This window comes from Zea mays, chromosome 2 (assembly GCF_902167145.1).
Source record: "Zea mays cultivar B73 chromosome 2, Zm-B73-REFERENCE-NAM-5.0, whole genome shotgun sequence".
NCBI lineage: Eukaryota > Viridiplantae > Streptophyta > Magnoliopsida > Poales > Poaceae > Zea > Zea mays.
In genome coordinates this window covers 36,719,861-36,739,488 of record NC_050097.1, presented here as the reverse complement: position 1 = coordinate 36,739,488, position 19,628 = coordinate 36,719,861, and the positions used below count along the sequence as shown (strand labels likewise).

Here is a 19,628-nt window from a genome sequence, read left to right as displayed (position 1 = left end):
CCAGATGTGTTTCCAAAGGACTTACCGGGTATGCCACCAGAGCGGAAAGTTGAGTTTGCCATAGAGCTTCTTCCTGGAACCGCCCCTATCTTTAAGAGAGCTTACAGAATATCTGGACCAGAGTTGGATGAACTTAAGAAGCAAATTGACGAGCTGTCAGAGAAAGGTTACATTCGGCCAAGCACCTCGCCTTGGGCCGCCCCTGTCCTATTTGTGGAGAAGAAAGATGGCACCAAGAGGATGTGTATCGATTATCGAGCTTTGAATGAGGTCACGATCAAGAACAAGTATCCCTTGCCCAGAATAGAAGATCTGTTCGACCAGTTGAGAGGAGCCAGTGTGTTCTCCAAGATTGATCTGAGGTCAGGTTATCATCAGCTCAGGATCCGACCTTCGGACATTCCGAAGACGACATTCATTTCCAAGTATGGTTTGTATGAGTTCACAGTGATGTCTTTTGGTTTGACCAATGCGCCAGCGTTTTTTATGAACTTGATGAACAGTGTATTCATGGATTACCTTGATAAGTTTGTGGTAGTATTCATTGATGACATTCTGGTTTATTCTCAAAGTGAAGAAGAGCATGCAGATCATTTGAAGATGGTATTGCAGAGATTGCGAGAGCACCAGTTGTATGCGAAGTTGAGCAAGTGTGAGTTCTGGATCAGTGAAGTCCTGTTCTTGGGTCACATAATCAACAAAGAAGGATTGGCTGTGGATCCGAAGAAAGTGGCAGACATTTTGAACTGGAAAGCGCCAACAGATGCTAGAGGGATTAAGAGCTTCATTGGAATGGCCGGATATTATCGGCGATTCATTGAAGGGTTTTCGAAGATTGCGAAACCTATGACAACATTGCTAGGCAACAAAGTTGAGTTCAAGTGGACCCAGAAATGCCAAGAGGCCTTTGAAGCGCTGAAAGAGAAGTTGACTACAGCGCCTGTCCTAGTCTTGCCTGATGTGCACAAGCCCTTTTCGGTGTATTGTGATGCTTGTTACACAGGTTTGGGATGTGTGTTGATGCAAGAGGGAAGAGTTGTGGCTTACTCGTCCCGACAGTTGAAGGTTCATGAGAAGAACTACCCAATCCATGACCTAGAGTTGGCAGCAGTGGTTCATGCACTGAAGTCATGGAGGCACTATCTGTATGGACAGAAATGTGATGTTTACACAGATCATAAGAGTCTGAAGTACATATTCACTCAGTCAGAGTTGAACATGAGGCAACGAAGATGGTTAGAGTTGATCAAAGATTATGAGTTGGAGATTCATTACCATCCAGGCAAAGCAAACGTAGTGGCAGATGCTTTGAGCAGAAAGAGTCAAGTCAATCTGATGGTCGCTCGTCCGATGCCTTATGAGTTGGCCGAGGAGTTTGACAGGTTGAGTCTCGGATTTCTGAACAATTCGCGAGGAGTCACAGTTGAGTTGGAACCTACCTTGGAGCGCGAAATCAAAGAAGCGCAGAAGAATGATGAGAAGGTCAATGAGATCCGGCGACTGATTCTAGATGGCAGAGGCAAAGATTTTCGAGAAGATGCAGAAAGCGTGATATGGTTCAAAGACCGCTTGTGTGTTCCCAATGTCCAGTCCATTCGGGAGTTGATCCTTAAGGAAGCTCATGAGACAGCCTATTCGATTCATCCTGGCAGTGAGAAGATGTATCAGGATCTGAAGAAGAAATTCTGGTGATACGGAATGAAGAGGGAAATCGCAGAGCATGTGGCTATGTGCGATAGTTGCCGAAGAATTAAGGCAGAGCACCAGAGACCTGCTGGATTGTTGCAACCGTTGCAGATTCCTCAGTGGAAATGGGATGAAATCGGTATGGATTTCATAGTCGGATTGCCTCGCACTCGAGCCGGCTACGATTCCATTTGGGTAGTAGTGGACCGCTTGACCAAGTCAGCCCGCTTCATACCTGTCAAGACCAACTATAGCAGTGCCGTATTGGCAGAATTGTATATGTCTCGGATCGTTTGTCTTCATGGTGTGCCAAAGAAGATAGTGTCAGACAGAGGAACGCAGTTCACCTCTCATTTCTGGCAGCAGTTGCATGAAGCCTTGGGCACGCATCTGAATTTCAGTTCAGCTTATCATCCGCAGACGGATGGTCAGACCGAAAGGACCAATCAAATTCTTGAAGATATGTTGAGAGCCTGTGCGTTGCAAGATCAGTCCGGATGGGACAAGCGATTGCCTTATGCAGAGTTTTCCTATAACAACAGTTACCAGGCCAGTTTGAAGATGTCACCATTTCAGGCGCTCTATGGAAGGAGTTGCAGAACTCCGTTGCAATGGGATCAGCCTGGAGAGAAGCAAGTGTTTGGGCCAGACATTTTGCTTGAAGCCGAAGAGAACATCAAGATGGTTCGAGAGAATCTGAAGATAGCGCGATCGAGGCAGCGAAGCTATGCAGACACAAGAAGAAGAGAGCTGAGTTTCGAAGTCGGAGACTTTGTCTACCTGAAAGTGTCACCGATCAGAGGAGTCAAAAGATTCGGAGTGAAAGGCAAGCTAGCACCCCGCTACATTGGTCCGTATCAGATTCTTGCAAGACGTGGAGAAGTGGCCTATCAGCTCAGTTTGCCCGAGAATTTGTCTGCTGTGCATGATGTCTTTCATGTGTCTCAGTTGAAGAAGTGCTTGTGTGTGCCAGAAGAGCAGTTGCCAGTGGAAGGTCTTGAAGTCCAGGAGGACTTGACCTACGTTGAGAAGCCAGTGCAAATCCTTGAAGTTGCAGACCGAGTCACCCGAAGGAAGACCATCAGAATGTGCAAAGTCAAATGGAACCATCACTCTGAGGAAGAAGCAACCTGGGAGCGTGAAGATGATCTGATGGCTAAATACCCTGAGCTCTTTGCTAGCCAACCCTGAATCTCGAGGGCGAGATTCTTTTAAGGGGGATAGGTTTGTAACGCCCTGAATTTGGGGGTAGAATTTTTTCTTCTTTTCTCTCACCAAATTCGGGCGTTACTCTCTTTTCTCTTTTCCCGTTTGCTCCTTCTTCCCAATTTCAAACCAGTATAGCGGCAGGTGTCCGTGTCATGTATAAACCAAAACCTAAGTGTCATGGGTGTTGCATCATGCCGAAGCACATTTCTTTGTCTGAGGTTGAGTGTTCGTCTCGTTCCGTTCCGGATTTCAGTTCGCGATTTGATTCCGTTTAGTGGTCGCGCGCGTCGTGGGTTTTCAATCCGCGAAGTGGCTCGGCCCAGCCCAACTTAGCCCAGCCCAGCCCAGCCGGCCCGGCCCGCCCCGGCTTGCGCGCCCCTGGCGCCCAACCCCCCCCTGTGCCCCCCCATCCTCTTTCTCTCCCTCATTTGGATCTCCCGCGCAACAACTTCCCTCTCCCTCTCCCACCTCTCTCTCCCCGTGGTGCCCTAGGATTTGGAGACGGCGATCACCGGATTTTGGACCCCGAGGTGAGCTCCCCTCCCCTCCCCTTCTCTCTCTCTCTCTCTCTCTCTCTCTCTCCCTTCTCTTCTTCCCCCCGCGCGCGCCCTCCCTCTCCCCCTGCCCGCGCCCGACCCCGTCCCTGCCCGGCGCGGCGGCGCCCCTGCCCGCCCGCTCGGCCCCTTCCCGCGGCGGCGCTCGGCCCGCCCGCTCGCCCTCCCCGCGGCGGCGCTCGGCGCCCGCCCCCGGCTCGCCCGCCCGGCCTCCCTCCCACGGCGGCGCTCGGCTCCCCGTCCCCGGCCTTCCCCCCCCCCCCCCCGCTCGACCCCTCCCCGGCGCGGCGGCGCCCGCCCCCCGCCCGTCCCCCGGCCCCGCGGCGGCGATTCCGCCCGCCCCTGCTCGCCGGTTCGCGTCCCCGGCGCGGCCCCGGCCGACTCGGCCGCTCCTGGCCGGTTCAACCGCCCCTGGGCCGGTTCAACCGCCCTGGCCCCAGCTCGCCCGCCCGTTCCCGTCCCGGCCTCGCCCGACCGTATCTTCGCTCGCCCGCGCTCGCGGTGATTATTCGTTAATTAGTGTGTTGCGTCGCGCGCTTCGCCGCGCGACGGTTTGTCTAATTTCAGATTCTATCTGTGTGTTGCGTCGTGCTCTTCGTCGCGCGACGATCCATTTTTTTGTCTCAGGGTGTTTAAGGTGTAACGCCGCGTGTGCATTCACGCGACGTTCCACTTTGGACTCAGTTTAGTCGACATATGCCGTCGTGCGCTTCGTCGCGCGACGCTTAACGTCTCCTCGTAACTAAGGCGAAGTGTCTCGTTGCGTGCTCGGTCGCACGATGAGTCGTTAACTTTTTAATTTGTTTTAGAGAGCTTTGTCGCGCGTCTCGCCGCGCGACCACCTTTTTATTTATCTCCACCTGCTGATAATAATTAGACATGAAACATGACTTTACTTTACGCTAAACATAGTGTCTACATTAAATTTCCTTCCATTAAGCGAGTAGTTAATTTATAATCATGTAACGTGATCGTTTCTCGACTGTCTTTTCCTCTTTCTCTCTTAACCGTACTCGCGAGCCCGCGTGGAACGTCTGTTTACTTATTGCATTCTATTGTATGGTGTACTGTTCTTTTGTATTAAATATGTGGATGTATGTATGTTTGCGCTCGCATAGAGAACGATCCGGTTGAAGAGCCCGAGGAACTCGCAGGAGAAGCCCCTGAGCAGCAGTCGGTTGGTGGAGGCAAGTGTCCCTTGACCTATCTCTGTCCTATTCATTCTTTAATTCACCTCCCGCTTTACATATTTATACCTAAGGTTTGACTAGCTTTTGTTATCCCTGTCCTTGATTACCTATTTGGGTTGGATTATTACTGTTTAGCTCTATGCTATTGCTCAAACTCTAATCAATGAACATGATGAGATTATCTATGATACGCTGTTTTCCCTTCTCTTATTATGATGTTGTACTTGTGACCTTCAAGGGGGCTCGAGCGGTTTCTCGAGTGCCTCTCCGTAAGGACCTGTTCTATGGATGACCGCCCGGGAAAACAGTGCAACCATGAGGGTAGAATGGGGTGCCCTTAGCTGAATAATTAGAGGATCCGGGGTGTAGTTCACTTAGCCGTCGTGCCGTCAATGGGGCTCGGTGTATGCGGCTCGCTCTGCCAAGGTTGATTTGTCCCTTGGGGAGGAGTGCGGTACATTTAGGAAACCTAACGGGTGGCTACAGCCCCGGGGAATCTTTGTAAAGGCTACGTAGTGATGCCCTGCTGGATCACCTTGGTAGTGATCAATGGAGAGTCATGATCTCCGGGCAGAATGGGAATCACGGCTTGTGGGTAAAGTGCACAACCTCTGCAGAGTGTTTGAAAACTGATATATCAGTCGTGCTCACGGTTATGAGCGGCCAAGGGAGCTCCAGTGATTAGTGGTACTTGATCAGAGACATTGTGGTACAGGTGACTATGAGAATCGATGGTTTTGGTTATGACTATGGTGCTGGTAAGTGGTATTCTTTCCGTTTGGAAAGGGTACATCGGGTTAATAACTTGGGTAATGCTAAAACTTGGCTTTCTACTAGTAAGTAATAATCTGACCAACTAAAAGCAACTGCTTGACTTATCCCCACATAAAGCTAGTCCACTACAGCCAAACAGGATACTTGCTGAGTATGTTGATGTGTACTCACCCTTGCTCTACACACCAAACCCCCCCCAGGTTGTCAGCATTGCAACCACTGCTCAGGCGAAGATGAAGCTGTGGAAGGAGACTTCCAGGAGTTCCAAGACTACGACGAGTTCTAGGTGTGGGTTAGCGGCAACCCCCAGTCGGCTGCCTGTGAAGGCCGCAGTTATCTACGTTTTTTTTCCGCACTTTGATTTATTGTAAGAACTATATGGACGTCTCAGACGTATGATGTAACCGACTATTTCCCTTATTAATACTATTTTGAGCACTGTGTGATGATGTCCATATTATGTAACTGCTGTGTACGTGAATAACTGATCCTGGCACGTACATGGTTTGCATTCGGTTTGCCTTCTAAAACCGGGTGTGACAGTCATAATAGAAGGGGAACTATACAAGCGAGGGGTCTGTTCCCCGTTGCTCAAATGTTTATCCAGATCCGAAGGCATAGAATTGATGAAGGAAATACACGCAGGCCTGTGTGGATCTCACATTGGATCTAGGCCTTTGCTTGGGAAAGTATTTCGTCAAGGATTTTATTGGCCAAAGGCAGCTTCGGATGCAGCAGATTTAGTCCAAAAGTGCGAAGGTTGTCAGAAATGTGCAAGAGATCAAAAACAACCTTCGTCTTTAACTCAATTAATACAACCCACTTGGCTGTTGCAAAGGTGGGGCCTTGATTTGCTAGGCCCATTACCACCAGCACAGGGGAACTTAAGATATGTGGTAGTGGCAGTGGAATATTTTTCCAAGTGGATTGAGGCAAAGCCCTTAGCCACAATAACTTCATTTACTATTCAAAAGTTTTTCTGGCAAAACATTGTTTGTCGCTTCGGAGTGTCGAAGGCCATTACTGTGGACAATGGGACACAGTTTGATTCTGAAGCCTTCAGAGAATTTTGTGATCAAATTGGCACGAAAATCCATTTTGTATCAGTCCGACATCCAGAGTCAAATGGACTTGTCGAAAGAGCTAATGGGATCATAATGACAGGAATAATGAAGTCAATCTTCAATCAGCCCAGGGGAAAGTGGCCAGACGAGTTAATCAAAGTGGTGTGGAGCTATAACACAACCATGTCAAGATCAACAGGTTTTACACCCTTCAAATTATTGTTTGGTGACGAAGCAATAACCCCGGAGGAGGCCAAAGCAGGATCAATAAGAACAGTAGCTTTGGCAGAAGGCGAAGACGAAGCTGATTGCTCTATAGAAAAAGATGCTATAGAAGGGATCAGACTTCAAGCTGTGAAAAACATCAATAAATATCAAGCTGAAACAATAAAATGGCGTGACAGAAAGGTCAAGCTGAAGAACATTGAACCAGGACACTTGGTACTTCGAAGAGTAGCCAATCCTGAGACAGTAGGCAAATTACAGCTGAAGTGGGAAGGCCCCTTTTTGGTAGTGTCTTCGTCAAGACCCGGTTCCTACAGATTGAAGGATATGGACGGCAACGACATTCCTAGATCATGGAATGCGGATGAGCTTCGGCGATATTATGTTTAGCTTGATGTAATTTTTTCTATTCTTTTTTGTGGCACCCTTTTCCTTTCCAAAGGGGGAGAAAGGTTTTTAATGGGGCCACAACATGTAATTTTCCTTATTCAATTCTATGAGAGTGATATCCCCCAAAAATGTAAATGTAAATGCAAAGGAAAAAAGAAAAAGGAAACAGGGAGAAGCTCAAAAGTCGTTCCTAAGGGAATGCAGAGCTTACAGCGAAAAATAAACGCTGATTCCGCTGAAAGTAAAAGGCGAAGAAGCTCCTAAGGGAGGCTTACAGCGAAAAATAAACACTGATTCCGCTGAAAGTAAAAGGCGAAGAAGCTCCCAAGGGAGGCTTACAGCGAAAAGTCAACGCTGATACACCGAAAAGTAAACGGTGAAGCCGAAAAGTAAACGGCAAAAAGATTTGAATCATTCCTAAGGGGATGAAGGGCTGTGATTATGGTTTTTGAACATGTGTCCCAATATTCATTTGCACAGTACATTTCATCATGTCATTTGCATTCATAAACATTCATTTAGACATATATAGAATCATCATCATACCACACCAAAAAGACAGGTGCTTCAGCAATGAGGAAAAACTTCGAAGGAAAAATTTTTATGCTTCGTTGTGTACGAAAAGAAGGAAAGGTGTTTTTCGCCTTTGGCTCAAAAGAGAAGTTTCGTCCACAACAAAGCAGATTGTACACAGATAGCAGAAACAAAATATATTACAAGGTATGTACAAATTTACATGAGTTGTTCCATAACTATATTACAAAAGTTTCTCCAGAATGTTTGCAGGAAAGTATATTGTAAGCAACTATCAAGCTTCAGGCTAGGCTTCGTCAAACTTCAGCTTCGTTATTCTTCAGCTTCGTCATCCTGCGTATATCACACAGCAGAATAAGAAAGGTGCAAATTTCAAGGAGAAGGTAAAAGTAACAAATATAAGTTTCTTACCGGCTTAAGATGACTTCGAGCTTCGTCACCCGCCATTTTTCGCCCGCCATTTACCCAGATCTGGGTCATGAATCTATTTCCAATGCTTCGGGCCAGGCTTGGGATATCTATCAGATCTGATGCTTATAAGCTGAAGTTTGGTCTATTCACAATATTTCCATGCATACAGTCAGCCTTCAGAAAAGCCGTAGCTGTGCCCCGAGAAGCTATTAGGGCGCAGAAGTCGGCATGCCCACCAATAACTTCGTCAAGAGCATCAACCTCGCCTTCAATATATTCTAATGTGCTGGGCAGATTTTCAGCTGAAGGTGTAAATTTTTCAGAGCTGGCTCCGATAGAATGAAACACATCCTTCAGCCGCTGCACGCATCGGCTGCCGAAGCTTAGGCATTTCCCTTGAAGTTCCTTCAAGGATTTTTGCAAATTTGATTTTTTATCCATCTCAGTTTTAAGGCTTGCTTCAAGGTGTTTCTTTTCTTGCTCAAATTTTTCTGATTGTTTCAGCAATTCATTCTTTAAGTTGTCGTTCTCTGCTTGGACTTCAACCAAGGAGCCTTCTATAGACTGGATAACAAAGTTTTTCTTTTCTAATGCACCTTCATGCTCTTTAACCATGATTTCAAGGTCTTGGATGGTGAAGTCCTTCTTTTTCAGATCAGCTTCGTAATTTTCAACTTTTTCAACCAAATCTTGGATGATGGTTTTGTTCTTCTCGTCTTCGAGATCTTGTTGCATTCTTAGAACCTTACTTAACAATATGCTCTGTCAAAACAATCTTCGTTAAAAAATGACCTAAATAATAATAATAATAATAAAATAGCAATAATATTTGTTACCTTAAAATTAGCATAAAGTAAGCTTCCGGCGATATGGTGTCGTTGGTAGCGGCAGAGGTCCGCTTCTAGCTTCGGCAGGCCAATGTTTTTGGAGAGGGTTCTAACAATTTTAGCTTCGCTGCAGTTTCAAATGCATCTCAGCTTTCCTTCGTTAACCCCACCAAACAGTGTAGCCCCTGGCTTATATCCGCAGGATATGGCATATTTTTTAAGCTCTTCTTTTTCAGCATTTGTCAATTCTTGCCCAAGTAAATCTTGAAAGTTAAAATCTCTTTCTTCCAAAATGTCTTCAACTTTCTTTTTCCCCTTTTCAGTAGTTGTGCTCGCTGCAGTCACAACAGCTTCTTCCTCAGCCATTTTCAGGAGTATATTATCAATAACTTCAAGTGTGTCTTCTAGGTTCGGATCTTCTGTGGCCCCGGTTTCGGCCCCGGTAGCTTCGGCTGCGTCGGTTTCAGCTTCGGGGGCTTCCACTCTGGTGGCTTCGGCTGCGGCGCCTTTGGCTTCGGCGGTCTCGATAAAAGCAACTTTTGACACTGTTGCCGATGGCGGCGTCTGATGAATCACATCTGCTATCTGAATAATTCTTCGTTTTTTCGGTAGTACAGGACCTTCTTCTGCCGAAGCTGCTTGTCCTTCTGAAAAAACTTCGTCAGTTCCGGCGTCAGCAGACTTAGCTTGACAGGCAAGGGTTCAGGCATTACCTTCATAATCTCTTCTACATCGGCAGCAGAAGGCGTTGCAGGAGTATCTTCTTCTCAAACCAACGTTTTTGGTTCTGGAGATGCAATTTTTCTCTTTCTTGTAGCAGCCACCTTTGGCTCAGGGCTCAACTTTTTAGGACTCAGTTTTTCAGAAATCTCCTTTTTCTTTTTGGCCACTTTGGTGCTCTCTTCGTCAACAGCGCTGGCAATTCTTTTTCTCTTCGGGCCGCCAGCATCTCCGCCCAATCGTCCATAGTCAGGATATTCGAAGCCTATAGCATCAAGTACTCTGTTTAGCCTTCGTTTCGGCCGGGTGCCGAAGGCTGCTGTCATCAATTGGTCTTCTTTTTTAGAGTAATTTCCAAGAATTTCATTACTCATTATTTCGATTGTATCGAGCCATTATTGGCAAGGTGCCTTAAAATATTTCTTGAACTTATAATGGTAGGGTAGTCGGACAAGCTCCCCCTCTTTCTTCTCCCCTGTAAGCTTCGGCATAGTCCACTCCTTCATAGTTGGAAATACTCTGAAGGCCAGAAATTCCTGCACTAAATCTCTAGTGCCAATATGCTCTGCAATAGTCCTGAATTCAGCCAGCGCGATCCGGGTTGGACCTTCTGCTGTCATATTGCATCGGGGTCTGGTTTCTCCGAAGATCAGTTCAAGTGGACTCTGTACCAGCTTTTCCTTGTCTTCGTTAACTTTGACGTAGAACCATTCTGATTTCCAGCCTGCCGGCCACTTGCTTCGGTAGCTGATCACAGGAATTTTTGTGGTTTTCCGATAGACAAAATTATAACAACCAAAATTTTCGTGTAACCCATCCTCTCTGGCCTTGGTTTGGTAATGTAGCTCGTGTACCCGGCAGAAACCTTCGGCAAATGCCTCCACCGCCTGGCTTCAGAGAGCCCAGATATAAACACTAAGCCTAACAATGGCGTTAGGAGTCAGTTGGTGAAAATAGATCCCAAACTTTTGTAGCACATCTGCAATCATCCTATTCAAAGGAAATCTCAAGCCAGCTTTAAGAAAACTCTTGAAAATCACTATTTCATCCTTCTCTGGCTTCGGGGTAGTTTCCTCTCCACCGAAGCGAATCAGCTTTTCTCATCTTCGCTGAAGTAGCCCGACTTCACCATCTTGGGAAAATCAGCCTTGGAAATAGTCGACTTTCCGAAGTCCAGATGGCTAGGCTTGCTCGGTACTGTGATATTGTAATCACCGTCAGAATCAGCCTCCTCAATATCTCCTTGTTCTGCTTCGGCAGCGGCTTGTTCTGCTTCGGCAGCGGCTTGTTCTGCTTCGGCAGCGGGAACTTCTTCCGATGTCACCAATCCAGATCGCTGCATTGCTTCCGAGATAGGAACAGTCTCCACACCTTCGGCTTCGTCTCCCTCACGCTCAACTCTAGCAGTAGAGCGCATTCTAGCCATTTAATTTTGAATTTCTGGAAAGATTTCTTGGAAATTAATAACCTTTTCTTCCGAAGCTCTCCTTCTGACGAAGCAAACGCCAAACAGGAGCTTCGCTTGAATGCGAAAGTCAAGCTTCGGCTATGGTTAAAATTTTTGGCAGCAAAACAGTGCAATAGCAATGAATGTTGTGGTAACTTCACACCTACCTGTCTATTTATATAGTGATGCAGGTAAGAAGGTGAATCGTCAGGATTTTTACACCAGGCAAACAGTTGCTCGCACCCGCTGCGCGGTGGGCCGCAAAAACCAAATACTGAACCTGCAGTGTGGGACCACTCTGCGCTTAGAAACTGTATCGTTTCTCGACAACGAGCTCAGGGAAGGTGTTTTTCGGACCTTCGACTTCCTGAAGCCTAAGAGACTTTTTTCACGGATCAAGCTCGTTACGAAAAACGATCTAGCACCGCGAAGGGGCTACTGTTGGGACCCGCTTCGTCGCCGAAGGTCCTGCAGAAAGAAACAGCTTCGGCTGAAGCTGCTCGTACGTGATGTCGAAGGTGCCATTTCGTGAAGCTTCAGAATTACAAACCGACTTAAAGATAGAATGACCTTTTAGTCCATAAGAGTCCGAGTCATTGTTGTGAACTTTTATGAGGGGTACGATTGTAATTCCTCACGGGCTGTGTCCTGTGCCTATAAATAGTGAACAGTATTCCTTTACTGTTCACGCATTCCTGCAATTGCAATCGCATCACTCGGAAATTACCCTGTGTCAAGGCAGAGGTATAAATGTGTCTAAATATTATGTTTGAACATCTTAAATTTATATAGTATACAAATGATGCTATTTATTTCCAATTGCTTCATATCTTACGTTATTTTATATTATCTTTGTGAGTACAATTATGAAGGTATAACCTTCGTAGCTCTGCCATTATAACCTTCGTCCGAAGTACATCTTGGGGAAATAATGCTCCAGCGGACGAAGGGCATTGATATTTAACATTTTATGTTGCCTTGTTCTTAATTCATAGCATTTGAGAACAAGTCCCCAACATATGTCTATATGCAACTAGATGAGGAATCCACTAGAGAAGCAAAATAAATTCTATTTCGATACAGAGGGATATTATTTACTATACACATGATGGTTGCATCGACGGAGAGAAGATTTTTTAAATTGAAATATTTTTTGAACTATTTAAGGTCAACGATGACTTAAGAGAGGTTAAATGGTTTGACGATTATATGTATATAAAAGAAGTTGTTGGATGGATTGATCTTAATGGTATAAGCGATGATTTGTATCACAAAATGTTAGAAGATATTTTTAATGACATCGGATAACAAGTATGTGTTTTTGGCTATATTTTATATTTGTCATATTATAAACTTAAAAATAGTGCATAATAATTTGTATATTTAAGGCCTCCATTTCGGATTTCGCCCCGAACCCCTAAAAAGTCAGGAACGGTCCGTCTAATCCTTATTTTAGGATAAAAAAACTGATCTCAACAGTACCCTTTCAAGTAGCCCTAAACCACCGCAGGCGAATAAATCCGTGTACACGGCGCAAAACTTCGCCGCCGCCCAAGTTCCCCATCGAGCCCCTGTACGTTGTTCCCGCGTCTATTTCAGCATTTGGCGCCAGCCTGCGTCAAAGCAACAGACGACTTCGCGGGTTCGCAGTCACCAAGCCATCGCCCGCGTTGGTTTCTATCGGCGGTCGCCACTCCGAAATCCACCGATGATCTAGACATTGCCGATTCATTGACGCCGCCGTCGGCCAATCGAACTCCAGCACCCCGCGATTTTGAGGTATCCAAACCTGTGTTGCAGTAGAGAAATCTTTTCTTGCGCCACCTGGGGCTAATATAGGGGATATGGAGATTCACCTGAGCTTCCGGCGTCGACATGGAACAATCAGTAGCGCCAGTTAAAAAAATCAACGCCATGACGATACCCTGTGCCGCCAGGTTTAAAGCAAACGATGACCTCTACGATAAGATTCTTGTGCATGCAGCATGCACTGCGACGTCCGCAGAACGTTCGGGGGGCAGCATAGGGAGGTTTGAGATGGCAGCTACATATGTTATTTGTGGCCTTTATAGATTTAAATTTTGAGAAAATCTTGGAATCTGGTGGAGATGGTACCCATAGGATGGAATTAAAAGATTTAGGGAGATCCTTATTCCCTTGTATTGGGAGATTAATTTTTGGTTCTCTTGGACTAAGCTCTTTGTACACTAATGTGCATAGTAGAGCTGTACCACTCAACACCAGTGACGAGATCTGGCAACATTTCGCTAGCGGATACAGAAGCATCTCAATTTGAAGTTAAATTATGCCTTGTAAGAGTCAAACCTCATCTGTCCATCCACCAGTCATGATCATGGAATCGATAAAGGTTACAAAAATATCACAGCAGTCTTCTGTAGCTCACCTGATCATTCAGCTTTGGACCAGAATCGTCATGCATTTGCACATATGTGACAAAAAATTAACCATGAAGTTGAAGAGCCCTCAACAAGCTTAACCTTGACCATCCGAAGCACTTTATTCAAGTAAAGCAGACTTCTTACTTGGTAGCACAACACATACACAATAAGGCTATTCCCAATCCAAAGTATTATACTCCAATATCCACAATGCTACATATAGGATAAAAAGTATGGTACTACTACAAGATACATCCTTTACAATGCATACTTTTATCATTGTAAAATAACCAGTAAATTGTTAGAATATAAGTAAATTGTTTATCTCTCATAATCTATCTATACTATAAAATAACCAGTATTCTTTTATCATGGGTCATTAGATTTACTTTGTTTATTGGAATTGTATGATCCTTATGAGCGGCAGAAACGTTTTTCGCGACATCGTCGCGCCGGGACCGCTGCAACTGTAAGGGCTTGTTCGGTTAGCTCTCAATCTATGTGGATTGAGTGGGATTAGGTGGGTTCAAATCCTAAGCAAGTCATTTTTTTCTCAATTTTTTCCAATCACATTCAATCCATAGATAACGGGATTAACCGAACAAGACCTAAAGATGATCCGGGGCGGGTCCACTTGCACAGAAATTGCAACACCTCAACAACCACATGACCAAAAAAACGTGAGCAGTCTCATCGTTCCGCATCGCGCCCTCCTGTATTCACCCGATCGCGACACGGAGCCCCAGCCCCACCACCTGTAGAAAATTATAGTTTCTAAAGAAAATGTTTTTTCATAGATATACGGATTCTTACAAGAGCACTCTTGCACTCACTACAGAACGTCTACAATCATCTAAAGGTCTAGCTATATAGCTTAAAATTCAAATAAAAATCATAGAAATAATTAGATAGTATTTAGGGGATGTTTGGTTTCTATGGACTAATTTTTAGTTTTCATATTGATAATTTAGATAATAAAATGTAGACTAGTCTCTAGAAATCAAACACCTCCTCAGTTATGTTTATTTTTTGTTTACACGAGCGTGCCACATATGCGTTTTAACTTTTAACTAGTCAGTTTAATTTTTTGTGTTAAATTGGTTAGTGCATACTCAATACAATAATCTAGAAGAACTATAATAGTATGGAAAGCATCGCCCGAATCTCATCAAATCCAAACGATCCTTCCTCGTCTCAGAATCAGAACAAAATTCTCAACCACATGTAGAAGTAGAACAAAAAACACGACACGAGCCAGCCCAGTGCTACGTTTCACAAATAGGCTGTTTGGTTTTAAGAATTAGTCTATCATCTACTCTGTTTTCACTGTTTTTCTTTGTTTTGTTTGTAGAATGCTTCACAAATAGGGAGTTTGATTTTAAGAATTGAGTTGGTCCATCTTTTAAGACTGCAACGAGGGATTGTAATGTCCCAATGAAAAGAGGAACATCCAAGCATCACGGCACAAAGAAATACCGGACGTAAGACTGCAACAGGATAGTGATGTTGCAATGGCAAGAGGAACATCCAAGCAAACATTCACTGGCCAAACATGCGTCAGATGGTCAGAGCTGATTTAACAGCTACCAAGAAACTGCATCGGGTGCATTACTTTAATCAGATGGAATAAGTCTCGTCTTAAGATTTACAAAATAATATGGTCAGAGCTCGAATCAACTGATATAAATCTAGGAGGTAATTAGCACAAGGCCAGTTACAAAAGAAAACCAGAGATAGATTACATGTATAACATAAACTGCTTGCTACTTAAGTACTTGTCTACCATCAGCAATAATCCCCAAAGCATCAGGGTTAGCTAAGGTGCCACAACGGCATAGGATACTGATACATGAGATGCAAATATGCAGATTAAAGCTGTTCCTGGGGAAGATCATCACGATGCTTCATTCAGTCCCAAAATGCACAGTTCATTACTTGTCATTGTCAATCAAGAAGGGCAGAACGATCAATTACTTTCTTTATCCATGGAAGAACTTAGACTTCCTGAGCCACTGACTGCATCGAAGTCAAAGTCAATCTTTCGACAAATGCCTGGGCTCAGCTTTAACGCTTTAAGAGATGGCCTCAAAGGTGCATCTGGGCATGTGGATGCAATGCCAGTAAGTAGAGGCTTTGAATCAGGTGTCTTGCAGCTTCCATGTAGGCCCAAATCTGTCGCATTCTTTCCAGTTTCTTTTTGTCCACCAAGAGGGACATCTAGAATTAATAGATCCAGGATCATCTTGTGAATCACTTCGATATATTGATCCTCCTCTTCAGAATCACTGCAATCGAAACTTAACCTTTTAACTGGGTAGTCACCTGAATCAAAATTTAGCTTCCTGCGAGGTGGAACTTGAGCACCTCTAGTCACTTTCTTCTTTGGTGCACAGGCTGCCTCCTCAGGTCCTGGAGCAAATGGATCAAAGATGCTTTCACGTGGTGTCTCACAACCCAATGAAAGACTATCATCAGTAGACTTGCTAGAGATTGACAATTCAAGTATATCTCTCCTTGGAGAGAAGGCCTCAGGAACATCAACCTTGTTATTTTCAAGATAACAAATTATACCAAGGGACTCTTTCTCTTCCTTATTTTCCAAGGGAACTAGCAGAAAGGGTTCCTTGCTCAGATTTGTTTCCACCCTTTCTATGACTATTGAATCAGAGCCCGCAACTTGTGAGGTTTCAACCTCACTCTTATCCACCACAAGGTCTGGTACGACTGGTATGGTCTGAAACCCCATGATATGGCAAAGATATTGCAGAACAAATCACAAAAGTGATGTTTAAACCCTGCTTTTAAGTCAACCCACCACTGGTCTTCAAATATAACAGTGTGTTACAACCTGCAATGGTCTTCAAATACCAATGTGTTACAGCCTGCAAAAAAGTAGATAGTGCGAAACTTAATTCAGGATACCAGACATGCACGAGAAAAAAATATATCAATGCAATAGGGTTACCACATATACCAGTTACTATGTCAAAACACTCAACAATCAGGGTTCCAAAAATCGGCACTAAGCGCACGCTTCAGCGCGCTGAAGAGCTAAGCGGACGGTAAGGATTCATTTGGGGGTATAAGCGCTACCAAAGCGGCGCGGCTGCTGGCTCCCGCTGCCCGCCGGTCGCACGCGGCGCGCAGTGCAGCCTCCGGGTCCGAGCGCCGTCGACGGTCCACCGGAGGCAGGAGGGGAGCGGGAGGCGTGCACGCAGGGCGCCGGTCGGTGTGCGGAGGACCGGAGGCGAGGGCGCGAGGCGATTGGTGACAGGCGGAAGGGGGACCGCTGACGCCGACACCGAGTCTGGGACTGCCCGCCGTCGCTGAGAGCCCGAGCACGAGCGCCGCCGCCGTCGCCTGCGTGCCGAGCGCGAATCGGAGAGGGAGCGGAAGAAGGAGCGCCGGCGCTGCGAGGAAGATGAAGAAACAGCGGCGGCTGTCGGGCTGTGTGCCTTTCGTTGGACCAGCTAAAAGCTTAGGGTAAAGAAACGCGTGGGTGTGGTGGAGGGTTCTCCTTAATTAATGGCTTTTAGATGGGCCTCAAATAAAAAAGCCCATCGTTTTCTTTTCTATTCCTTTTTCTTTTAAAAATCTTTTGACAGATCAGCATAATTTAATATATATCCAATGCATTGACTGTTATGTTAGGTAGTGTTTAGTTCTAGAGCTACTTGAATAGAGTGACTCTATTACAGATTCTAAAGATAGAACGACTCCATTCTATGTTTGTCAGTTAAAACGGAGTCGTTCTACTTTTTATTTGGTTTCACAATAAAATAGAACAAAGTGACTCTAATCTATGTTTGGTTGATGAGTGTAAATAGATAATTTTGTAACCATGACACGTTCATACAACCATTTTGTGATGTTTTAAAAATGGTACTTATAAACATAGACCGTAAGATGTATAATAATTACTCCATAATTGTAAATATGACACAGAGGCACGTACCTAAGAGATGAATGAGAGCGTTGGACTCACGAGCGCACAGGTTCGATCATTTTTAGGAAACCATAGATGCATCATATTGGTGTAATATTCCACCATTAGAGCGGTTCGATTCTATCTGAATTGAACCAAACAAGTTCGTATCTACCAAACTCTGCAGGAGCTGATCGAGAATCTGATCACGTCTCAATCCAATCGATTGTATATACTAGGCTTACAAGTTACAATACATTTTAATCTAAAAACAATAAAGATAACTAGAGATGCATGGGCTTGTATAAGCATGAGAATTGGGTTCATTCAGCCAAACTTAATTTTATATACATCGACTTGTGATAGTTAGCTAATGGAATTATACACACTATAATAGCCAGAGCATCAGGGATAGAGCCGGCAGTGGGGCGGGCGAGTCTCAAACCCCACTACCGCTACTAAGGCCCTATTTGTTTGGGATTATAATCTAGGTAGATTATATAATCTAATGTAAATAAGCTAGTGAGGAAACAAACAAGCAACTTATCTGATAAGATTATATAATCTAGCACTTGATATTATGATAATCTATAAGCTCATCAAAAGGTGCTTATTTCAGCTTATTTTTTATGAAAGACCCACTACCCATGGCAAGTTGATTAAAATTACTTCCAATTGTCATCCACCTGTCCATAGACGTTATCACCCACGAACAAGTAAAACAGCCAAGAGTATTGTTGAATTTGTATGCATATGAATAATAAGCCAAATCCAAATAATCTGAGCTAACAAACAGCACCACCTAGCTTATTTAATCAAGAACAAATAATCCAGATTATACAATCTAGATTATAATTTAGATTATATAATCTATAAGTGGAAACAAATAGGGCCTAAGTCTATGGAGTCCTACTCAAGTCTTCCCTAAAATTTTAAATGTATATACAATATATAATATATTATATAACAGACTCCTATAATGTTGCGATTTAGTTCAGTCTCTCTACAAAAATTTGAATCCATCCCTGCGGATCATGAAACGCAAACCATGACGGAAGTGCACACGTCACGGAGCTCAGAATCAGATGCGCACACCGACACAACACAATCAAACGTCGAGGCGCTGCGAACAATAGCAGAAATTTACGGGGCGTTTATATTCCTTCATTTTAGAGGAATTAGAATTCACTCAATAAAGTAATTTATTTAGGCCATATTTGTTTCAACTTATAGATTATATAATCTAAATTATAATCTAGATTATATAATCTGGATTATTTGTTTTAGATTAAATAAGTTAGGTGTTGCTGTTTGTTAGCTCAGATTATTTGGACTCGGCTTATTATTCATATGCATACAAATACAACAATACCTTTGGTTGTTTTACTTGTCTGGTGGGTGAGAACGGCTATGGACAGGTAGATAGCAATTGAAAGTAATTTTAATTAACTTGCTATGGGTACTTGCTATGGGTAGTGGATCTTTCATAAAAAATAAGCTGAAATAAGTACCATTTGATGAGCTTATAGGATTATCATAATCTCAAGTGCTAGATTATATAATCTTATCAGATAAGTTGCTTGATTGTTTCCTCACTAGCTTATTTACATTGGATTATATAATCTACATAGATTATAATCCCAAACAAATATGGCCTTAGTTTGTAATTTGACATTCAAGCACTTTCTAAAGTTCAAATATAAGCCTATCTTAAATTCATGGGGTGGAGGGTGAGAAATGATTTTATGCATTAGTAGAATTTCTTTTTATTCTATAACTTACATGATACTCTTCGTCTCACTCCTCTTCGTCTCACTCCTCTATAGTAAAAATATAGCACATAAATATCTCCAACATCTTGCTAATAATAGTATATAAATATATCTTACATAAAACCGAATTAACTTAATTGATATATGCCAAAATTACTATTATTAGAATGTAATTCAATTCCAATGACCCAAACGAGGCGTTAGTGAAATAATAACATAAAAGTTGCTTCAGTAGTTACTCAAATCATGTTTCTAAATTTGCAAAATCCGTATGTAACCCTATTTTGTCCCTAAATGTGGCAACAAAGCTGGAACTCCAGAACGAACTTTTTAGACAAAGTGTGACTCCCTCGCCGCCCCCAACCTGCCGCACCCGCCGAGCGACGTATGTGCCACGAGCGTGCGCGAACTCCGAGCGAGCGGCGGGGGCAAGCCCTCCTGGTGTCCAGACTCAAGAGCGAGATGGCGTTGGCGACTCCAGAGCACATCTGCAGCATGTGT

General features: G+C 44.1%; 1 protein-coding gene across 3 annotated transcripts; it reads right to left on the bottom strand.

Moving 5' to 3' along the window:
- Positions 1-14,992: 14,992 nt before the first annotated feature.
- Positions 14,993-16,946, bottom strand: LOC100274854 (uncharacterized). Of its 3 annotated transcripts, none has more exons than XM_008669401.3 (2): positions 16,405-16,946; positions 14,993-16,312 (listed from the first exon to the last, which is right to left on the bottom strand). In XM_008669401.3, the coding sequence occupies exon 2, from the start codon at positions 16,174-16,176 to the stop codon at positions 15,397-15,399; it is 780 nt and encodes a 259-aa protein (XP_008667623.1). In that variant the 5' UTR covers positions 16,177-16,312; positions 16,405-16,946; the 3' UTR covers positions 14,993-15,396. The 3 variants fall into 3 exon arrangements, with proteins under 3 accessions (XP_008667623.1, XP_008667624.1, NP_001142589.1); XM_008669402.3 differs by having other exon boundaries at positions 16,524-16,946; NM_001149117.1 differs by having other exon boundaries at positions 15,089-16,925.
- Between the last annotated feature and the right edge of the window lie 2,682 nt (positions 16,947-19,628).